At 43.2% G+C, this 17,952-nt stretch overlaps 1 protein-coding gene across 1 annotated transcript in view; it reads left to right on the top strand.

Annotated features, from left to right (window-relative positions):
* The window catches only part of cdh23 (cadherin-related 23), a gene marked incomplete at its 3' end in the record, with an annotated part of 389,228 nt that overhangs the window by 228,676 nt on the left and 142,600 nt on the right, over positions 1-17,952 (top strand). The window contains exons 19-22 of the mRNA XM_079512237.1: positions 5,996-6,182; positions 6,645-6,790; positions 7,810-8,029; positions 12,123-12,275. Of these exons, the coding sequence (XP_079368363.1) occupies positions 5,996-6,182; positions 6,645-6,790; positions 7,810-8,029; positions 12,123-12,275 (706 nt within the window). The remainder of the gene's footprint in view (positions 1-5,995; positions 6,183-6,644; positions 6,791-7,809; positions 8,030-12,122; positions 12,276-17,952) is intronic.

Here is a 17,952-nt window from a genome sequence, read left to right as displayed (position 1 = left end):
TGTTGACGCCGAAGGACTGGTGTGGACCTGCAGACCGTTTCAACTCGTTAAAAATGTTGGCACCGAAAACAAGGCTTCTTCCACCTCTGGTGGAGGAAGCCTTGAGCCCTGTGAGGCTTGGGTGAGCCCTGTGAGGGACACCCAAGCGAGGCGTCGGTCGAGCGGAGTCCCTCAGGGCTCTGCGCTTTTAACCCATTTGACCTGAGATCAGATTCTAAAAATGTCTTCTACATCGTTCTTCGATTTTTCAAAAATAGCAGACCTACAAGCTCGTAGCGCGCCTCTCGGTGGCGCGCTATGAGCTTGTAGATCTGCTATTGTTCAATAGCTCAAGCATAACATAATGCTAACATCAAAAGGGGTTCCCGCCCAGAATGGGTTGATTTGGTTAAAGGACCAGGCTTTTTGGTGTTTTGTCCTTTTGTTTTGACGTTTTTGTTTGTTTTTTCAGTAGAAACATGACGGCCGATATCCACATAGAAGTCACATCTTTATTTGTATATGACGTTTGCTCCACAGGAGTCTAAAGGCCAGACCAATGCAACTAGTCCAGTGGAGTGCCACTGTACCAGTGACCAATGCAACTAGTCGCAACTCCAGTGGAGTACCAGTGACCAATGCAACTAGTCTTAACTCCAGTGTGGAGTGCCACTGACCAATGCAACTAGTCTTAACTCCAGTGTGGAGTGCCACTGACCAATGCAACTAGTCTTAACTCCAGTGTGGAGTGCCACTGACCAATGCAACTAGTCTTAACTCCAGTGTGGAGTGCCAGTGACCAATGCAACTAGTCTTAACTCCAGTGTGGAGTGCCAGTGACCAATGCAACTAGTCTTAACTCCAGTGTGGAGTGCCAGTGACCAATGCAACTAGTCTTAACTCCAGTGTGGAGTGCCAGTGACCAATGCAACTAGTCTTAACTCCAGTGTGGAGTGCCAGTGACCAATGCAACTAGTCTTAACTCCAGTGTGGAGTGCCACTGACCAATGCAACTAGTCTTAACTCCAGTGTGGAGTGCCACTGACCAATGCAACTAGTCTTAACTCCAGTGTGGAGTGCCACTGACCAATGCAACTAGTCTTAACTCCAGTGTGGAGTGCCACTGACCAATGCAACTAGTCTTAACTCCAGTGTGGAGTGCCACTGACCAATGCAACTAGTCTTAACTCCAGTGTGGAGTGCCACTGACCAATGCAACTAGTCTTAACTCCAGTGTGGAGTGCCACTAACCAATGCAACTAGTCTTAACTCCAGTGTGGAGTGCCACTGACCAATGCAACTAGTCTTAACTCCAGTGTGGAGTGCCAGTGACCAATGCAACTAGTCTTAACTCCAGTGTGGAGTGCCAGTGACCAATGCAACTAGTCTTAACTCCAGTGTGGAGTGCCACTGACCAATGCAACTAGTCTTAACTCCAGTGTGGAGTGCCACTAACCAATGCAACTAGTCTTAACTCCAGTGTGGAGTGCCACTAACCAATGCAACTAGTCTTAACTCCAGTGTGGAGTGCCACTGACCAATGCAACTAGTCTTAACTCCAGTGTGGAGTGCCAGTGACCAATGCAACTAGTCTTAACTCCAGTGTGGAGTGCCAGTGACCAATGCAACTAGTCTTAACTCCAGTGTGGAGTGCCAGTGACCAATGCAACTAGTCTTAACTCCAGTGTAGAGTGCCAGTGACCAATGCAACTAGTCTTAACTCCAGTGTGGAGTGCCAGTGACCAATGCAACTAGTCTTAACTCCAGTGTGGAGTGCCAGTGACCAATGCAACTAGTCTTAACTCCAGTGTGGAGTGCCACTGACCAATGCAACTAGTCTTAACTCCAGTGTGGAGTGCCAGTGACCAATGCAACTAGTCTTAACTCCAGTGTGCCAGTGACCAATGCAACTCCTTGCAGCTGCCATTGGCGATGATGGCATTAAAGGTCCCTGCACACAGAGCGCGTTTTTCAGATTTTTAGCTGCGTTTCTCCATCGGTTTTCCGAAAAACGCGTCCAGTGTGCAACCACCTTAACAGTCTATTAGAGGGTTGGTCTGTCTGTGTGCCTGTCTGGGGCTATAATCTTGCAAACCGTTGGACGAATCAGCACATTTCTTGTGGCCAGCAGGCCACAGAATGCCTCCAAACATTATTTTTTTCACTTACTAGACCGGCCTACTTGAGAATGATGCAAGTTTGGAACAATGCAAGTTGGGAATGCATGCCATCCCCGGTTATTCAATACCTGTTGTACCAGCTGTATCCATTGTCAGAGTACCAGTCAGTCTGCCTGTGTCCCTTTTATGCCTAGCTATAATATGAAGAAGATCTCAGTATCTGTCTGTCCTGGTCCTTTTTATGCCCATTTATGGAGATCCCCGATATCATCAGTATAGGCCCATATGTGGGCGGTTCTCGACAACAGTCTATCCGACCAACTGCATGCCAGGCCAGACGTTTTAACACATTCTGGATGGGAACCCGTTTTGGTGTTTTAACTAAGCATTATGTTATACTTTAGCTATTGAAAAATAGCAGATCTACAAGCTCGTAGCGCGCCACCGAGTGGCGCGCTACGAGCTTGTAGGTCTGCTATTTTTGAAAAATCGTGAAAATGCGGCACAAATCTTTGAATATATATTATTTCAGTGCGAACATTTTTTGAATTTCGACGTCAGGCCTAAATGGGTTAACACAGGTGTCTTGCTCAGGGACACATAGACTGGGCACTCTGGGGGGCAAACCGTGGACCTTCAGATTCCCACATGGCCGGTCTAATCATTCAGCTGTGGTCAACTCCCCACTATTTGCGAACGCAGTGAGCATTTACTATGAGACCCAGCAGATCACGTCTGTGTGTGTGTCTGTCTGTGTGTGTGTCTGTGTGTCACGCTGTAACACCACCCGCCCACCACCAGAGGGCGCACCTGTATCACACACAAAAACACACACACACATGCACGCACACACACACACACGCACGCACGCACGCACACACACACACACACACACACAAAAAACTTAACTTAAAAAAAAACTTAACTTAAAAAAAAACTTAACTTAAAAAAAAAACTTAAAAAGGAAAAACGCACACACACAAAAAACTTAACTTAAAAAAAAACTTAACTTAAAAAAAAACTTAACTTAAAAAAAAAACTTAAAAAGGAAAAACGCACACACAAAAAACTTAACTTAAAAAAAAACTTAACTTAAAAAAAAACTTAACTTAAAAAAAAAACGTAAAAAGGAAAAACGCACACACACAAAAAACTTAACTTAAAAAAAAACTTAACTTAAAAAAAAAACTTAAAAAGGAAAAACGCACACACACACAAAACTTAACTTAAAAAAAAACTTAACTTAAAAAAAAACTTAACTTAAAAAAAAACTTAAAGAAAAAACTTTTTAAAAAAAAACCTAAAAAAGAAACACGCACGCACACATACACACACTAAAAAAATAACTTGAAAAAACATTTAATTTAAAAAAACTTAACTTAAAAAAAACCTTAAAAAGTACGTAATTTATTCTAATTGTTGTTATTGCAATTTACGAGCTGCGTTCGCTTCCCGCGTTTGCGCGTCTTACTTGTATTAGATACACAGTTTCACACTCCTCTGCAGAATAGGAAATGCACGTCGTGAATGCAGCAGGGAAAACCGAGAAAGCATCTGTCATTTTAGATTTTTGCGTTGCGAGACCAGCTCACAGCGCGCCACTTCGTGTCGTGCTGTAGAAACAGCCACCTGAGACCAGATTCTACAAAATGTATTCTAATCTTCTAAATCAAGACAGTTTTCTGAAAAACCTGAACAATGTTTCTATGTCAGTGGTTCTCAAACTATTTCATGTCAAGGACCCCAAAAATTATAATGTAATTGGCCGCCGACCCCCATCTGATATCTGGGCCGAAACGCGTTGGTCCTCCCTTTTGTGTAATGTTCTTTGCCATGCCTTGAAGCTTACAATAAAGGCTTTTTTCACTTCACTGGAACAGAGTGCCTTGGATCCTCTTCTTTATTTTCCCCATCTGATATTGTTGTTCCAGGGACCTCCCAGAAGCAAAGATATGAGTTAAAAATGTTCGCTCCATGCCTGGGCCGTGGCTCAGTAGTCCAGGCACCTTGGCTGGTAATCCAGTATGGCAGTGTGCCGCGAGTTCGACTCCCGATCCCGACGGCCTTTACTGCATGTCTTCCCCCATCTATCTCCCCATTTCCTGTCAGCCTACTGTCTGTCCCTCCATAAAAAAATAAAATAAAGGCGAAAGCCACAAAAAAAAACATTTAATTTTTTTTTAAATCTGAAAGAATATACATTCAAAGATTTGCACCACATTTTCACAATTTTTCAAAAAATAGCAGATCTACAAGTTCGTAATGCGGCACTCGTTGCCGCGCTATGAGCTTGTAGATCTGCTATTTTTCAACAGGTAAAGTAGAACACCGAAAGAGGTTCCCTCCCGTCCTGAATGGGTTAAAGTTTAGATCAGTGGTTCTCAGAGTGCGTTCCAGGGACCCTCAGGTTTCCTTGACGGGGTTATTATGGGAATCATTGAAATGAAATACATTTACTTTGAGAACCACCGGTTTCTATGCTCTCTGCTGGAACTGTTGCCCCCGCGACCCGACTCGGGATAAGCGGTTTAAGATGGATGGATGGTTTAAAGTACTCACATGTTTTCCTTAAGTAAAAGTATCAATTCAAAATTAAGTACTCAAAAAGTACTCATTGTGCAGAATGTCCCATTTCAAGTTGTCAAATGTATAAACAAATATTTTCAAAATAGCAGATCTACAAGCTCACAATGCGTTGCATGATTTGTAATAATCAAAATCTACAAAGTAACTAGTTCTGATGTTTAATTGTACTCTATGCAGCTATTTGGTCTTGTTGTTGTTACCAGTCTAAGTGCCCTTATTTTACTTTAATATACTGTATTTATATGTATGTACTGTATGTTTGTTTTTGTTTTTGTTTTTTTAAGTAATTGTATTGTCTGTATTATGTATTGTGTATTGTTCTGTTGTATTGTCTGTTTGTTTAAAAAAAGAAAAATGCAATAAATATATTGTTAAAAAAAAAAAAAGTAACTAGTTCTGTCAAATAAACGTAGTGGAGTAAAAGTACAATATTTGCCTCTAAAACGTCTAGTAAAAGTGAGGTATACTTTACTCCTGTAAAGTACCTCACAATTGTATATCACTTAAGTATATAGTACTTAAGTAATATACTTAGTTACTTTCCGCCACTGTGGTTTATATGGAAGGACACATTGGCATCAAAATGTACTTAAAGTACTAAAAGTACAAGTACTCATTGTGCAGAATGTCCCATTTCACGTTTTCAAATGTCTAAAACAATGTGTTTTCTAGATGTGATGTGAATGTGATGCTTGTCATCATATTGATGGACACATTCAACGCTCGTCATTGTGTCTTGTGGCCAAACCACCCTTTCTGGTTCAACGTTGAAGCCACCGAGCCTACTGGTCAGAGCTGGAACTGCAGGCGGGGCCCGTGCATTTAGCACGAGGAAACCTAAATTTGGGTTTAACATTAAGTGCTCGTTTGGGCTTGTTTGTCTGTAAAGACAGACCGATTAATCGGACCGATTAATTAATCGGTCTGATTGATTAACCCATTTTGGGCGGGAACCCCTTTTGGTGTTAGCATTATGTTATGCTTTAGCTATTGAAAAATAGCAGATCTACAAGCTCATAGCGCGCCACCGAGTGGCACGCTACGAGCTTGTAGATCTGCTATTTTTGAAAAATCGAAGAACGACTGACATAGAAACATAGCTTTTTCAGAAAACTGTCAGGATGTAGAAGACATTTTTATAATCTAATCTCAGGTCAAAATGGGTTAATTAATCGGCCTGATTGATTAATCAAACCGATGCCGAATAATCTAAAAGCAACTAGAATCGGCTGATAGCGATGCGTTTGAGCCGATCAATCTCCCATCACTACCATGTAATCCTTTCTAACTCTCTGCTTGCGGTTGGCCAGGTGCTGGCCGTGGACCCTGACGACGGGGACAACGGCACGGTGGTGTACAGCATCACGCCCAACCCGTACTACGCCATCAACAGCAGCACGGGACGCATACGCACGCGGGTCATCACCCTGGACAGAGAGAGCAAGGACTCCAGAGAGGCCCTGCTCATGAGGACCATCGTCATCTCTGCCGTCGACCGTGAGTTTTGTTGTGTGTGTGTGTGTGTGTGTGTGTGTGTGTGTGTGTGTGTGTGTGTGTGTGTGTGTGTGTGTGTGTGTGTGTGTGTGTGTGTGTGTGTACGCTCAAGTGTGTGCACACGCTCGCGTGTGTGACAAAGCGAGACAGAATGTGTGCACGTGTGCCTTTGCACACGCACGCACGAGCATCCATGTGTGTCTGTCCGTCTCTTTCCATTCGAGTGCTTTTTGACTGGAACAGCATGGCTACCAGCACATCTGTTAGCAAAGCCACAATTGCTTTATTTCATGCTTAGCAGGGGGCCTTCGATGCTCAACGATTAGCCTGCTATACCGCAAGCCTCATTCCTCATTTTCTTTCATGTTGAATGATGGAACTATGAAACTTTTTTATGGTGCCTAATAATAAACTTTTTGGGACCGTGTGACACATGTGTGTGTGTCTATCTGGCGCCCTCTGTAGGTGGCACGCCGCCACTGCGCGCCTCCGCAAGCACCACGGTGTATGTGAACCTGCTGGATCTCAATGACAACGACCCGGCCTTCCTCAACCTGCCCTTTGTGGCCGAGGTCCCAGAGGGCCTGCCCAGCGGCTCCTCTGTCTTCAAGGTGAGACACACCAGTGTTGATTTTGGACACAGCTAGATTTTGATTTTAGTTTTTAGTCATAGTCTCTTGAATAGTTTTCATTTTAGTTTTAGTCACATTTTAGTCACCCGGAATGTCTTAGTGTTAGTCTAGTTTTATATTAGTCGACTAAATATCATAAGATTTTAGTCGACTAAATCTACAGTTGATTTAGTCGACTAAAATGTAAGGAAACATGAGCAAAACAACGCGAGTACTTGTTCCACCCCGTATCTCTCTCTCCTTGCGTCCAGGGACTTGCACACATAGGGCAGTATTATGCGTGTCTTAAGTACCAGGTCTTATTACTTAACTTACGACCTGGAGGCGTGGTCAATGCTGTTTGGCCACTCAGAATAGCCAAATTGCATTGATCAAGGCAGCATTCAGTGGCAGCATTCAGTGTCCTGAACTTGAACGCAGCAATTTGTTTAGAAATCCATGTCGTACACACCGCATCTCCACTAGCTAAAGAGTGCTGGGGTTGCGCCCACGGAAATAGCCGATCTACAAGCTCTCGACATGTCGCAGCGTGACGCGTTGTGAGCTCGTAGATCTGCTATTTTTGTTCCAAATGCGCCCTCTTACGGGATTTCAGCCCCCTTTTTTTTCTTTTTTTTTATTCTTTATTTATCCAGGGAAGTAGCTGAACGCCCTGAACATAGAAACACACAGACAGACACACACACACACACACACACACACACACACACATTAAAACCTGCATGGGAGCTGACCAGTACAACCACAGTCTTATACTGTTGGCCACTAAGCAGCTCCAGGGGGAGCAGTTGGGGGTTCAGTGCCTTGCTCAAGGGCACTTCAGCGGTGTTGGGTGAGTGATGACAATCACTTCCCCACCCAGATTTTTCCTGCCCGTCCGGGGAATCGAACCGGCAACCTTTCGGCAACAAGGGCGCTCCTCTAACCCTTAGGCCACCGCTGCCACTGCCTCTCCTAACACTCTCTGCACGTCCCTGCTTTCATCCTTTGCACGCCAGGTCCAGGTGGAGGACCCCGACGAGGACAGGAACGGCATGGTGACCATGGCGCTGCAGGTGGGCATGCCCCGGCTGGACTTCCACCTGAACACGTCCACGGGCGTGCTCACCTCCACGGTGGCGCTGGACCGCGAGCAGATCAGCCTGTACCACCTGAGGATCGTAGCATACGACGCCGGGAAGTTCCCTCGCACCTCCACCTCCACACTCACCATCGTGGGTGAGAGAGCCGAGAGGGTTTTATACAATTTAAGCATTTCTTTCTTTCACCTTTATATTCACCTCCACCTCCACACTCACCATCGTGGGTGAGAGAGCTGAGAGGGTTTTATACAATTTACGCATCTCTTTCTTTCACCTTTATATTCACCTCCACCTCCACACTCACCATCGTGGGTGAGAGAGCTGAGAGGGTTTTATACAATTTACGCATCTCTTTCTTTCACCTTTATATTCACCTCCACCTCCACGCTCACCATCGTGGGTGAGAGAGCTGAGAGGGTTTTATACAATTTACGCATTTCTTTCTTTCACCTTTATATTCACCTCCACCTCCACACTCACCATCGTGGGTGAGAGAGCTGAGAGGGTTTTATACAATTTACGCATTTCTTTCTTTCACCTTTATATTCACCTCCACCTCCACACTCACCATCGTGGGTGAGAGAGCTGAGAGGGTTTTATACAATTTAAGCATTTCTTTCTTTCACCTTTATATTCACCTCCACCTCCACACTCACCATCGTGGGTGAGAGAGCTGAGAGGGTTTTATACAATTTACGCATTTCTTTCTTTCACCTTTATATTCACCTCCACCTCCACACTCACCATCGTGGGTGAGAGAGCTGAGAGGGTTTTATACAATTTACGCATTTCTTTCTTTCACCTTTATATTCACCTCCACCTCCACACTCACCATCGTGGGTGAGAGAGCTGAGAGGGTTTTATACAATTTACGCATTTCTTTCTTTCACCTTTATATTCACCTCCACCTCCACGCTCACCATCGTGGGTGAGAGAGCTGAGAGGGTTTTATACAATTTACGCATTTCTTTCTTTCACCTTTATATTCACCTCCACCTCCACACTCACCATCGTGGGTGAGAGAGCTGAGAGGGTTTTATACAATTTACGCATTTCTTTCTTTCACCTTTATATTCACCTCCACCTCCACACTCACCATCGTGGGTGAGAGCTGAGAGGGTTTTATACAATTTACGCATTTCTTTCTTTCACCTTTATATTCACCTCCACCTCCACACTCACCATCGTGGGTGAGAGCTGAGAGGGTTTTATACAATTTACGCATTTCTTTCTTTCACCTTTATATTCACCTCTACCTCCACACTCACCATCGTGGGTGAGAGAGCTGAGAGGGTTTTATACAATTTACGCATTTCTTTCTTTCACCTTTATATTCACCTCCACCTCCACACTCACCATCGTGGGTGAGAGAGCTGAGAGGGTTTTATACAATTTACGCATTTCTTTCTTTCACCTTTATATTCACCTCCACCTCCACACTCACCATCGTGGGTGAGAGAGCTGAGAGGGTTTTATACAATTTACGCATCTCTTTCTTTCACCTTTATATTTATTCGAGGGGAGTCAATTGAGATCTAGCTCTCTTTTACAATGACGCCCTGATTACACAGTAAACATGACATACAATTCAAACACAAATACATTACTAGGTAATAAACAATTCAGATTGAACAAGTATTCCTTAGACTTTTTAAAATCGATCAAGTGAAATCAAGTTCTTCAGTTTTAACTGATTGTAGACAGTTCCACATAGTGATGAAAGGCAGGCATTAATATCGGGAATTTCTAACACAAAGTAGTGTTGAGAACGGGTGTGATGATGGCCAACTTTAGGATGTAATAGGCTGCTCAGATAATTAGGCAATTTCTTGAGTAAGGCTTTATAGATAAAAACAGTGCAATGCTGCTCTCGTCGCATAGCCAATGATGGCCAACCAACTTAATCCAGAGCAATTTACAGTAAGCAAGAACAAAAAAAAACATGGTAATACATCAAATACATAAAAATAGTCATCCTGAATAATATCATATACGTAAGCTAAGAACCTAACAGTGGAATATCTATAATGAAACCATGCGTATATATACACTATAGAGTGCTATGTCTACATAAAATGCTATTTAAGTTACATAAATTGAGTTTATGCATACGCCTGTATTACCCTGTAAGGTCGTCAAGGCTAGTGCAAGTGCTACGTCAAAGTCAAAGTCATACGATTATTCACACACTTTACGGAAGTGAAATTTGTTCTCCGCATTTGACCCATCTCTTGGAGCGGTGAGTGCCAAGCAGGGAGGCATTAGGTCCCATTTTTACAGTCTTTGGTATGACCCGGCCGGGGATCGAACCCCCAACCTCCCACTTTCAGGGCAGACACTCTATCCACAAGGCCACTGTCTGGTTCAGACTACGGCGGAAGATTGGGAGTGAGTCTGCAGTTCTCATTCCATAGTTTTGGAGCCAGAAGGGAGAAGAGTTTCGGGAGAGAAAGCTCACAATAAAGAATTATATTAATGTCTTTCAAATGTGTCAAAGTAAAACATATTTAATATTATATATGAAAGATATTTTATTGTTTCAGGGTTAAAAATATCCTTTGTCTGTATATTTGTATGTTGTTTTTTGTTTAGTTTTTCAGTGTGGAATATTTCGCCCAGGTTAATTTAATTTAGCTGGCCATGGTTGGGCTCCAACTGTTTGACAGAACACAGTCAAGTCTTAATTTAATTAACTTAAGTGGGTGTACAAATGGAAACAAATGGACTCATTATATTAACACTGGGGATTTGACTGTGTTAAGAGTGACCTTTCTGAGACTGGGATTGAATGTTGAGTCATAGATTTATCTCCTACTGCTAATACTGGCCTGCCCTCTGCTTTTCTGACTAAGCAGTCTCAATAAAAGAAGAAAAAAAATGTATGAACTTCCCAAGAAAGGAAGATTGAGAATAAAAGATAATGAACGTTACTAAGAAAGCACCCTACTGGTTGAAAGCCTCTACGAGATAAGTGTGACATACTGCAATTTAAAGCACCACTTAAACACTTTTCACCTGAGATCAGATTCTAAAAATGTCTTCTACATCCTGACAGTTTTCTGAAAAAGCTATGTTTCTATGTCAGTCGTTCTTCGATTTTTCAAAAATAGCAGACCTACAAGCTCATAGCGCGCCACTCGGTGGCGCGCTATGAGCTTGTAGATCTGCTATTTTTCAATAGCTAAAGCATAACATAATGCTAACACCAAAAGGGGTTCCCGCCCAAAATGGGTTAATCACTTTTCAACCTATCTTCATATAATTGGTCCTCACTAATAATCATATAAAATAGCACAGGTTTTTTTCTACTCAGTCTGTGTTTCATGGGAGGGCTGTGGGCAGTTCAGAAGCCCGTCCACCAGTGACATCATCGATGGGGAAACCAAGCTAATAGACCAATTATTTGTTTACAAACAACACTTTTCCATTGTGTCTTATGAGAGGTGGTGTTCTTCTGCTGCCTTTATGCGCGTGCATGCTGTTTCTTATCAGTGTGACGTCGTCTGTTAAGGCGTCTATAGAAACTGCAGGCTTTCTATTCCTGAAACGTTGCAATGTGAACATTGAAGCCATTGACGTGATATGCACACGGCTGCCATCTTGCCAGCAAGGTGCTACCTATAGGTGCAACTTCCCATAGAGAGCCCCATTCATCCAAACAGAAAAGTCCTATCTGATTGTATTAAATAACGCCAAACTCGGCAACATTGTTGAAAAGCTTGAATTATCCATATCGGCAATGTGTTTGTTTAATAAAAATCCACTGTAGACATGTTATGAGCTACTCCCTTTCCTTTTTTGAGTGGTGTAACCACTCTACAGACTATGTGACTGTTACTATGTTTAGAGTACCAGTAGGGGCAAAAGTGGCGCTGTTGTGCCAGAAACAGAGAGAGAGAGATAGTGCTGCACTATTGCCTAGCTAATGAGAGAGAGAGAGAGAGAGAGCGAGGGGGGGGGGGAGAGGGGAGTTGCAGTAATTTTAACTGACTTGCAAATGAATGTACTTAAAATATACTACTTGAAATGCAGTAATTGACAGACAACAAAAAGCCAAATTGAGAGAAAAAACAACACATAGATCCAGATTGAATTACAACATGACGTCACTCACTCTAGTTTTCTTGTCTCATTGTATCTGTCTGTGTGTGCGCGTGCTTGCGTGCGTGCGTGTGTGTGTGTGTGTGTGCGTGTGTGTGTGTGCGCGTGTGTGTGTGCGTGCGGGACAGTCCTGGACGTGAACGATGCCATCCCCACCTTCTACCCGGCGCTGTACAACGTGTCGCTGCAGGAGAGCGTGCCCAGGGACCACGTGGTGGCGCGCCTCAACTGCTCCGACAACGACGCCGGCCTCAACGCAGAGCTCAGCTACTTCATCACAGGTCAGCGGTCATCAAGTAGTGGGGGATAAAGTACTCGGTTGTTTGACTTAAATTGATCCCTGCAGGCTAATAAGACAAATTTTGTACTGATGTCGATTAAAAAAAGGCTTCTAAATCCTAATAGTTTTCTGAAAATCCCATGTTTCTATGTCAGTTGTGCTCAACCTTTTTCATGTCAAGGACCCCCAGAATTATCTCTATTGGGCCACGGACCCCCATCTCAAAATATGTTGTACCAGGGACCCCCCCAGAAGCAAATATTTTAGTTAAAAATGTTCGCTCTGAAATATATATTCAAAGATTTGCACCACATTTTCACAAAATTTTCAAAAATAACAGAACTACAAGCTCGTAGCGCGCCACCGAGTGAGCTTGTAGATCTGCTATTTTTCAATAGCTAAAGTATAACGTAACGCTTAAAACACCAAAAGGGGTTCCCGCCCAAAATGGGTTAAAACATTATACTTTGCCTCTACAACTAAAATCACAAATAAAAACACCTTAAATATGTTGTTTCTTTCATAAATAAAGAATCTTTCACTCAATAGGAACTGCTCCTGTCGGTTTCAGTTCATTCAACATCCTCTTGTGTGTTGGCTAGTGAGATGCACCCATAGAGACATTTATACTTCAAAGCGCAACAGTATTGCACACAGAGAACAGCTGATATCCAAGCTCACATCGCATCGCGCATGCGACTGTTGTGAGTGTAGAGGTCTGCGTGCGCAACACCATCGCGGGACGAACTTGATGGGCTGCAGGTGCGCGTGCAGCCGTGCACAAACAGGCTCTGCTGCCGTTATCATGAGCGCACCTCCCGTTCTTATCACAGCGACTGGAGGTGTGGTTTTGAGGACAACTGCTTTGAATTACTATTATTGTTCACACACAACAGAAACCAATGGATTATATATTTCAAGAGTGAGAGATCACAATAAAAATCCTAATTATTCTTCCTCCACACTGGGAGAAAAACAGCATCTGAAAGTTTGATGGTTCATTTTTTACACGTGAGTGCAGCTAGAACTTTTCCATTGCATCTTATGAGAGGCAGGGTTCTTGTGCTGCCGGTATGCGCGCGCATGCTGTTTCTTATCAGTGTGATGTCGTCTGTTAAGAAAGATTCTCTATTTATGAAAGAAATAAAATATTTAATACAAAAAAATAAAAAAAAGTATCGATACTGCAATCTAAAAATACTATTACAAGGAAAAGTCCGAAATGTACTTTAAATGTACTTAAAGTGCCAAAAGTCATTATGCAGCATGTCTCATTTCAAGTTTTCAAATGTATGAAAAAAATCTTTTGAAAATAGCAGATGTAGATCAGCTATTTTCAAATGGTCGAAATGTATTGGGCTGAAGGGGGTTAATGTTAGCCTGGGTTCCAGGTTAATGTTAGCCTGGGTTCCAGGTTAATGTTAGCCTGGGTTCCAGGTTAATGTTAGCCTGGGTTCCAGGTTAATGTTAGCCTGGCTTCTAGGTTAATGTTAGCCTGGGTTCCAGGTTAATGTTAGCCTGGGTTAATGTTAGCCTGGGTTCCAGGTTAATGTTAGCCTGGGTTCCAGGTTAATGTTAGCCTGGGTTCCAGGTTAATGTTAGCCTGGGTTCCAGGTTAATGTTAGCCTGGGTTAATGTTAGCCTGGGTTCCAGGTTAATGTTAGCCTGGGTTCCAGGTTAATGTTAGCCTGGGTTCCAGGTTAATGTTAGCCTGGGTTCCAGGTTAATGTTAGCCTGGGTTCCAGGTTAATGTTAGCCTGGGTTCCAGGTTAATGTTAGCCTGGGTTCCAGGTTAATGTTAGCCTGGGTTCCAGGTTAATGTTAGCCTGGGTTAATGTTAGCCTGGGTTCCAGGTTAATGTTAGCCTGGGTTAATGTTAGCCTGGGTTCCAGGTTAATGTTAGCCTGGGTTAATGTTAGCCTGGGTTCCAGGTTAATGTTAGCCTGGGTTAATGTTAGCCTGGGTTCCAGGTTAATGTTAGCCTGGGTTCCAGGTTAATGTTAGCCTGGGTTAATGTTAGCCTGGGTTCCAGGTTAATGTTAGCCTGGGTTAATGTTAGCCTGGGTTCCAGGTTAATGTTAGCCTGGGTTAATGTTAGCCTGGGTTCCAGGTTAATGTTAGCCTGGGTTAATGTTAGTCTGGGTTCCAGGTTAATGTCAGCCTGGGTTCCAGGTTAATGTTATCCTGGGTTCCAGGTTAATGTTAGCCTGGGTTCCAGGTTAATGTTAGCCTGGGTTCCAGGTTAATGTTATCCTGGGTTCCAGGTTAATGTTAGACTGGGTTCCAGGTTAATGTTAGACTGGGTTCCAGGTTAATGTTAGCCTGGGTTCCAGGTTAATGTTAGCCTGGGTTCCAGGTTAATGTTAGTCTGGGTTCCAGGTTAATGTCAGCCTGGGTTCCAGGTTAATGTTAGCCTGGGTTCCAGGTTAATGTTAGCCTGGGTTCCAGGTTAATGTCAGCCTGGGTTCCAGGTTAATGTTAGCCTGGGTTCCAGGTTAATGTTAGCCTGGGTTAATGTTAGCCTGGGTTCCAGGTTAATGTTAGCCTGGGTTCCAGGTTAATGTTAGCCTGGGTTCCAGGTTAATGTTAGCCTGGGTTAATGTTAGCCTGGGTTAATGTTAGCCTGGGTTCCAGGTTAATGTTAGCCTGGGTTAATGTTAGCCTGGGTTCCAGGTTAATGTTAGCCTGGGTTCCAGGTTAATGTTAGCCTGGGTTAATGTTAGCCTGGGTTCCAGGTTAATGTTAGCCTGGGTTCCAGGTTAATGTTAGCCTGGGTTCCAGGTTAATGTTATCCTGGGTTCCAGGTTAATGTTAGCCTGGGTTCCAGGTTAATGTTAGCCTGGGTTCCAGGTTAATGTTATCCTGGGTTCCAGGGGCCCGTTCCATGAAACTTGGATTAGAGATTAAGCCGGGATTTAACAGATATCCTGGCTTAATATATCCTGGATCAGCGATTAACCGGTTTCATGAAAGCTGGTTAATCTTGCCAGATTAATTTAACCAGTTAACCTGGATATGTTGAGGCTTGATTCGGTTTCATGAAAGTGATGCTACATTAGTTACCATGGAAACTAATGCTTTGGACTTAGCCTGCTCCGGACCAGGCTAACAGCCAGGTTTAACCTAATCATGATGTCTTTACTGTTCATTAAGCACAAACCAATGATGTTTTCCACACTTATTCAATTATTATAGGTTTATGTTGCCTTATTTTTATCGGTCTGCATTAAAGGACTAATTTAAGCACTATATAAAATCAAAAAAACAAAATATATAGGCTGCACAACATCATGACAGCTTGTGAGCTTGTAGATCAGCTGCTTTTGGTGAATGTTCCCCAGAATAGGTTTGCTGTCGTGCAAGTGCACGGTTAAAAATAATTATTATATTATATTATATTATATTATATTATATTATATTATATTATATTATATTATATTATATTATATTATATTATATTATATTATATTATATTATATTATATTATATTATATTATATATATATATATATTTTTTTTTTGTAAAAGTGAAAACCACTAAATATTACCATTATTCATTGTTTTACAACATATTACCATTGTAACGTTTCACCCACTATTGAACCCATGACCCACAGTTCACCAGTCTGGCCCCTGTCTGGACAACAACCCCCTTCCCCAAAGGTAGCTCCCTCAGAGGAGGGAGTTATGGCCAAATATCACAATGCGACAATATCATTATGCTTACAATATTAAGAATTCTGTTTTAAGTTAATAGTAGTGGTAAAATGTAAACTATATTTTTGGGGTAGTTAATCATTCAGTCTATCCACTGTTGAGAGTATGTTCTCTCTTTAATTACAGCAGCAGTATTTATTTTAGAAGCTTAAGTCCTTGTATCAGTAAGTCTTGAATAGATTAGTAATGATACTGAGATATACAGAAGGGGGCAGTAATGCAACTATTAATGATGCAAACTGCCATGAAGAAGAAGGATCAGTAAATCTGTGTTCCACCGAATGGGTCTAGAAACAAAAAGCCAGGCTCTGCATTCAGCCAGGCTTTATGATCCTGGCTCGATAAATCCGCCCATTCTAAGCCTCGCTTGGCTTTAGTGGAACAGAATAAACCAGGCTGTAAAAACCAGGATTTAAAAAGCCTGGTTTTGGCCTAAATCCTGGATTAGTTAATCCAAGTTTCGTGGAACAGGCCCCAGGTTAATGTTAGCCTGGGTTCCAGGTTAATGTTAGCCTGGGTTCCAGGTTAATGTTAGCCTGGGTTCCAGGTTAATGTTAGCCTGGGTTCCAGGTTAATGTCAGCCTGGGTTCCAGGTTAATGTTAGCATGGGTTCCAGGTTAATGTCAGCCTGGGTTCCAGGTTAATGTTAGCCTGGGTTCCAGGTTAATGTCAGCCTGGGTTCCAGGTTAATGTTAGCCTGGGTTCCAGGTTAATGTTAGCCTGGGTTCCAGGTTAATGTTAGCCTGGGTTCCAGGTTAATGTTAGCCTGGGTTCTAGGTTAATGTCAGCCTGGGTTCCAGGTTAATGTTAGCCTGGGTTCCAGGTTAATGTTATCCTGGGTTCCAGGTTAATGTTAGCCTGGGTTCCAGGTTAATGTCAGCCTGGGTTCCAGGTTAATGTCAGCCTGGGTTCCAGGTTAATGTCAGCCTGGGTTCCAGGTTAATGTCAGCCTGGGTTCCAGGTTAATGTTAGCCTGGGTTCCAGGTTAATGTTATCCTGGGTTCCAGGTTAATGTCAGCCTGGGTTCCAGGTTAATGTTTGCCTGGGTTCTAGGTTAATGTTAGTCTGGGTTCCAGGTTAATGTTAGCCTGGGTTCCAGGTTAATGTTAGCCTGGGTTCCAGGTTAATGTTATCCTGGGTTCCAGGTTAATGTCAGCCTGGGTTCCAGGTTAATGTTAGCCTGGGTTCCAGGTTAATGTTAGTCTGGGTTCCAGGTTAATGTTAGCCTGGGTTCCAGGTTAATGTCAGCCTGGGTTCCAGGTTAATGTCAGCCTGGGTTCCAGGTTAATGTTAGCCTGGGTTCCAGGTTAATGTCAGCCTGGGTTCCAGGTTAATGTCAGCCTGGGTTCCAGGTTAATGTCAGCCTGGGTTCCAGGTTAATGTTAGCCTGGGTTCCAGGTTAATGTTAGCCTGGGTTCCAGGTTAATGTTATCCTGGGTTCCAGGTTAATGTCAGCCTGGGTTCCAGGTTAATGTCAGCCTGGGTTCCAGGTTAATGTCAGCCTGGGTTCCAGGTTAATGTCAGCCTGGGTTCCAGGTTAATGTCAGCCTGGGTTCCAGGTTAATGTCAGCCTGGGTTCCAGGTTAATGTCAGCCTGGGTTCCAGGTTAATGTCAGCCTGGGTTCCAGGTTAATGTCAGCCTGGGTTCCAGGTTAATGTTAGCCTGGGTTCCAGGTTAATGTTAGCCTGGGTTCCAGGTTAATGTTAGCCTGGGTTCCAGGTTAATGTTATCCTGGGTTCCAGGTTAATGTCAGCCTGGGGCCTGTTCCACGAAACTTGGATTAACTAATCCAGGATTTAGGACAAAACCAGGCTTTTTAAATCCTGGTCTTTACAGCCTGGTTTATTCCGTTCCACTAAAGCCAAGCGAGGCTTAGAATGAGCGGATTTAGCGAGCCAGGATCATAAAGCCTGGCTGAATAGATAGCCTGGCTTTTTGTCTCTAGACCCATTCGGTGGAAC

The sequence above is a fragment of the Electrona antarctica genome (genome assembly GCF_951216825.1).
Source record: "Electrona antarctica genome assembly, chromosome: 10".
In the NCBI taxonomy this organism is placed as follows: Eukaryota; Metazoa; Chordata; class Actinopteri; order Myctophiformes; family Myctophidae; genus Electrona; species Electrona antarctica.
This window is presented reverse-complemented; position numbering and strand designations above follow the sequence as displayed.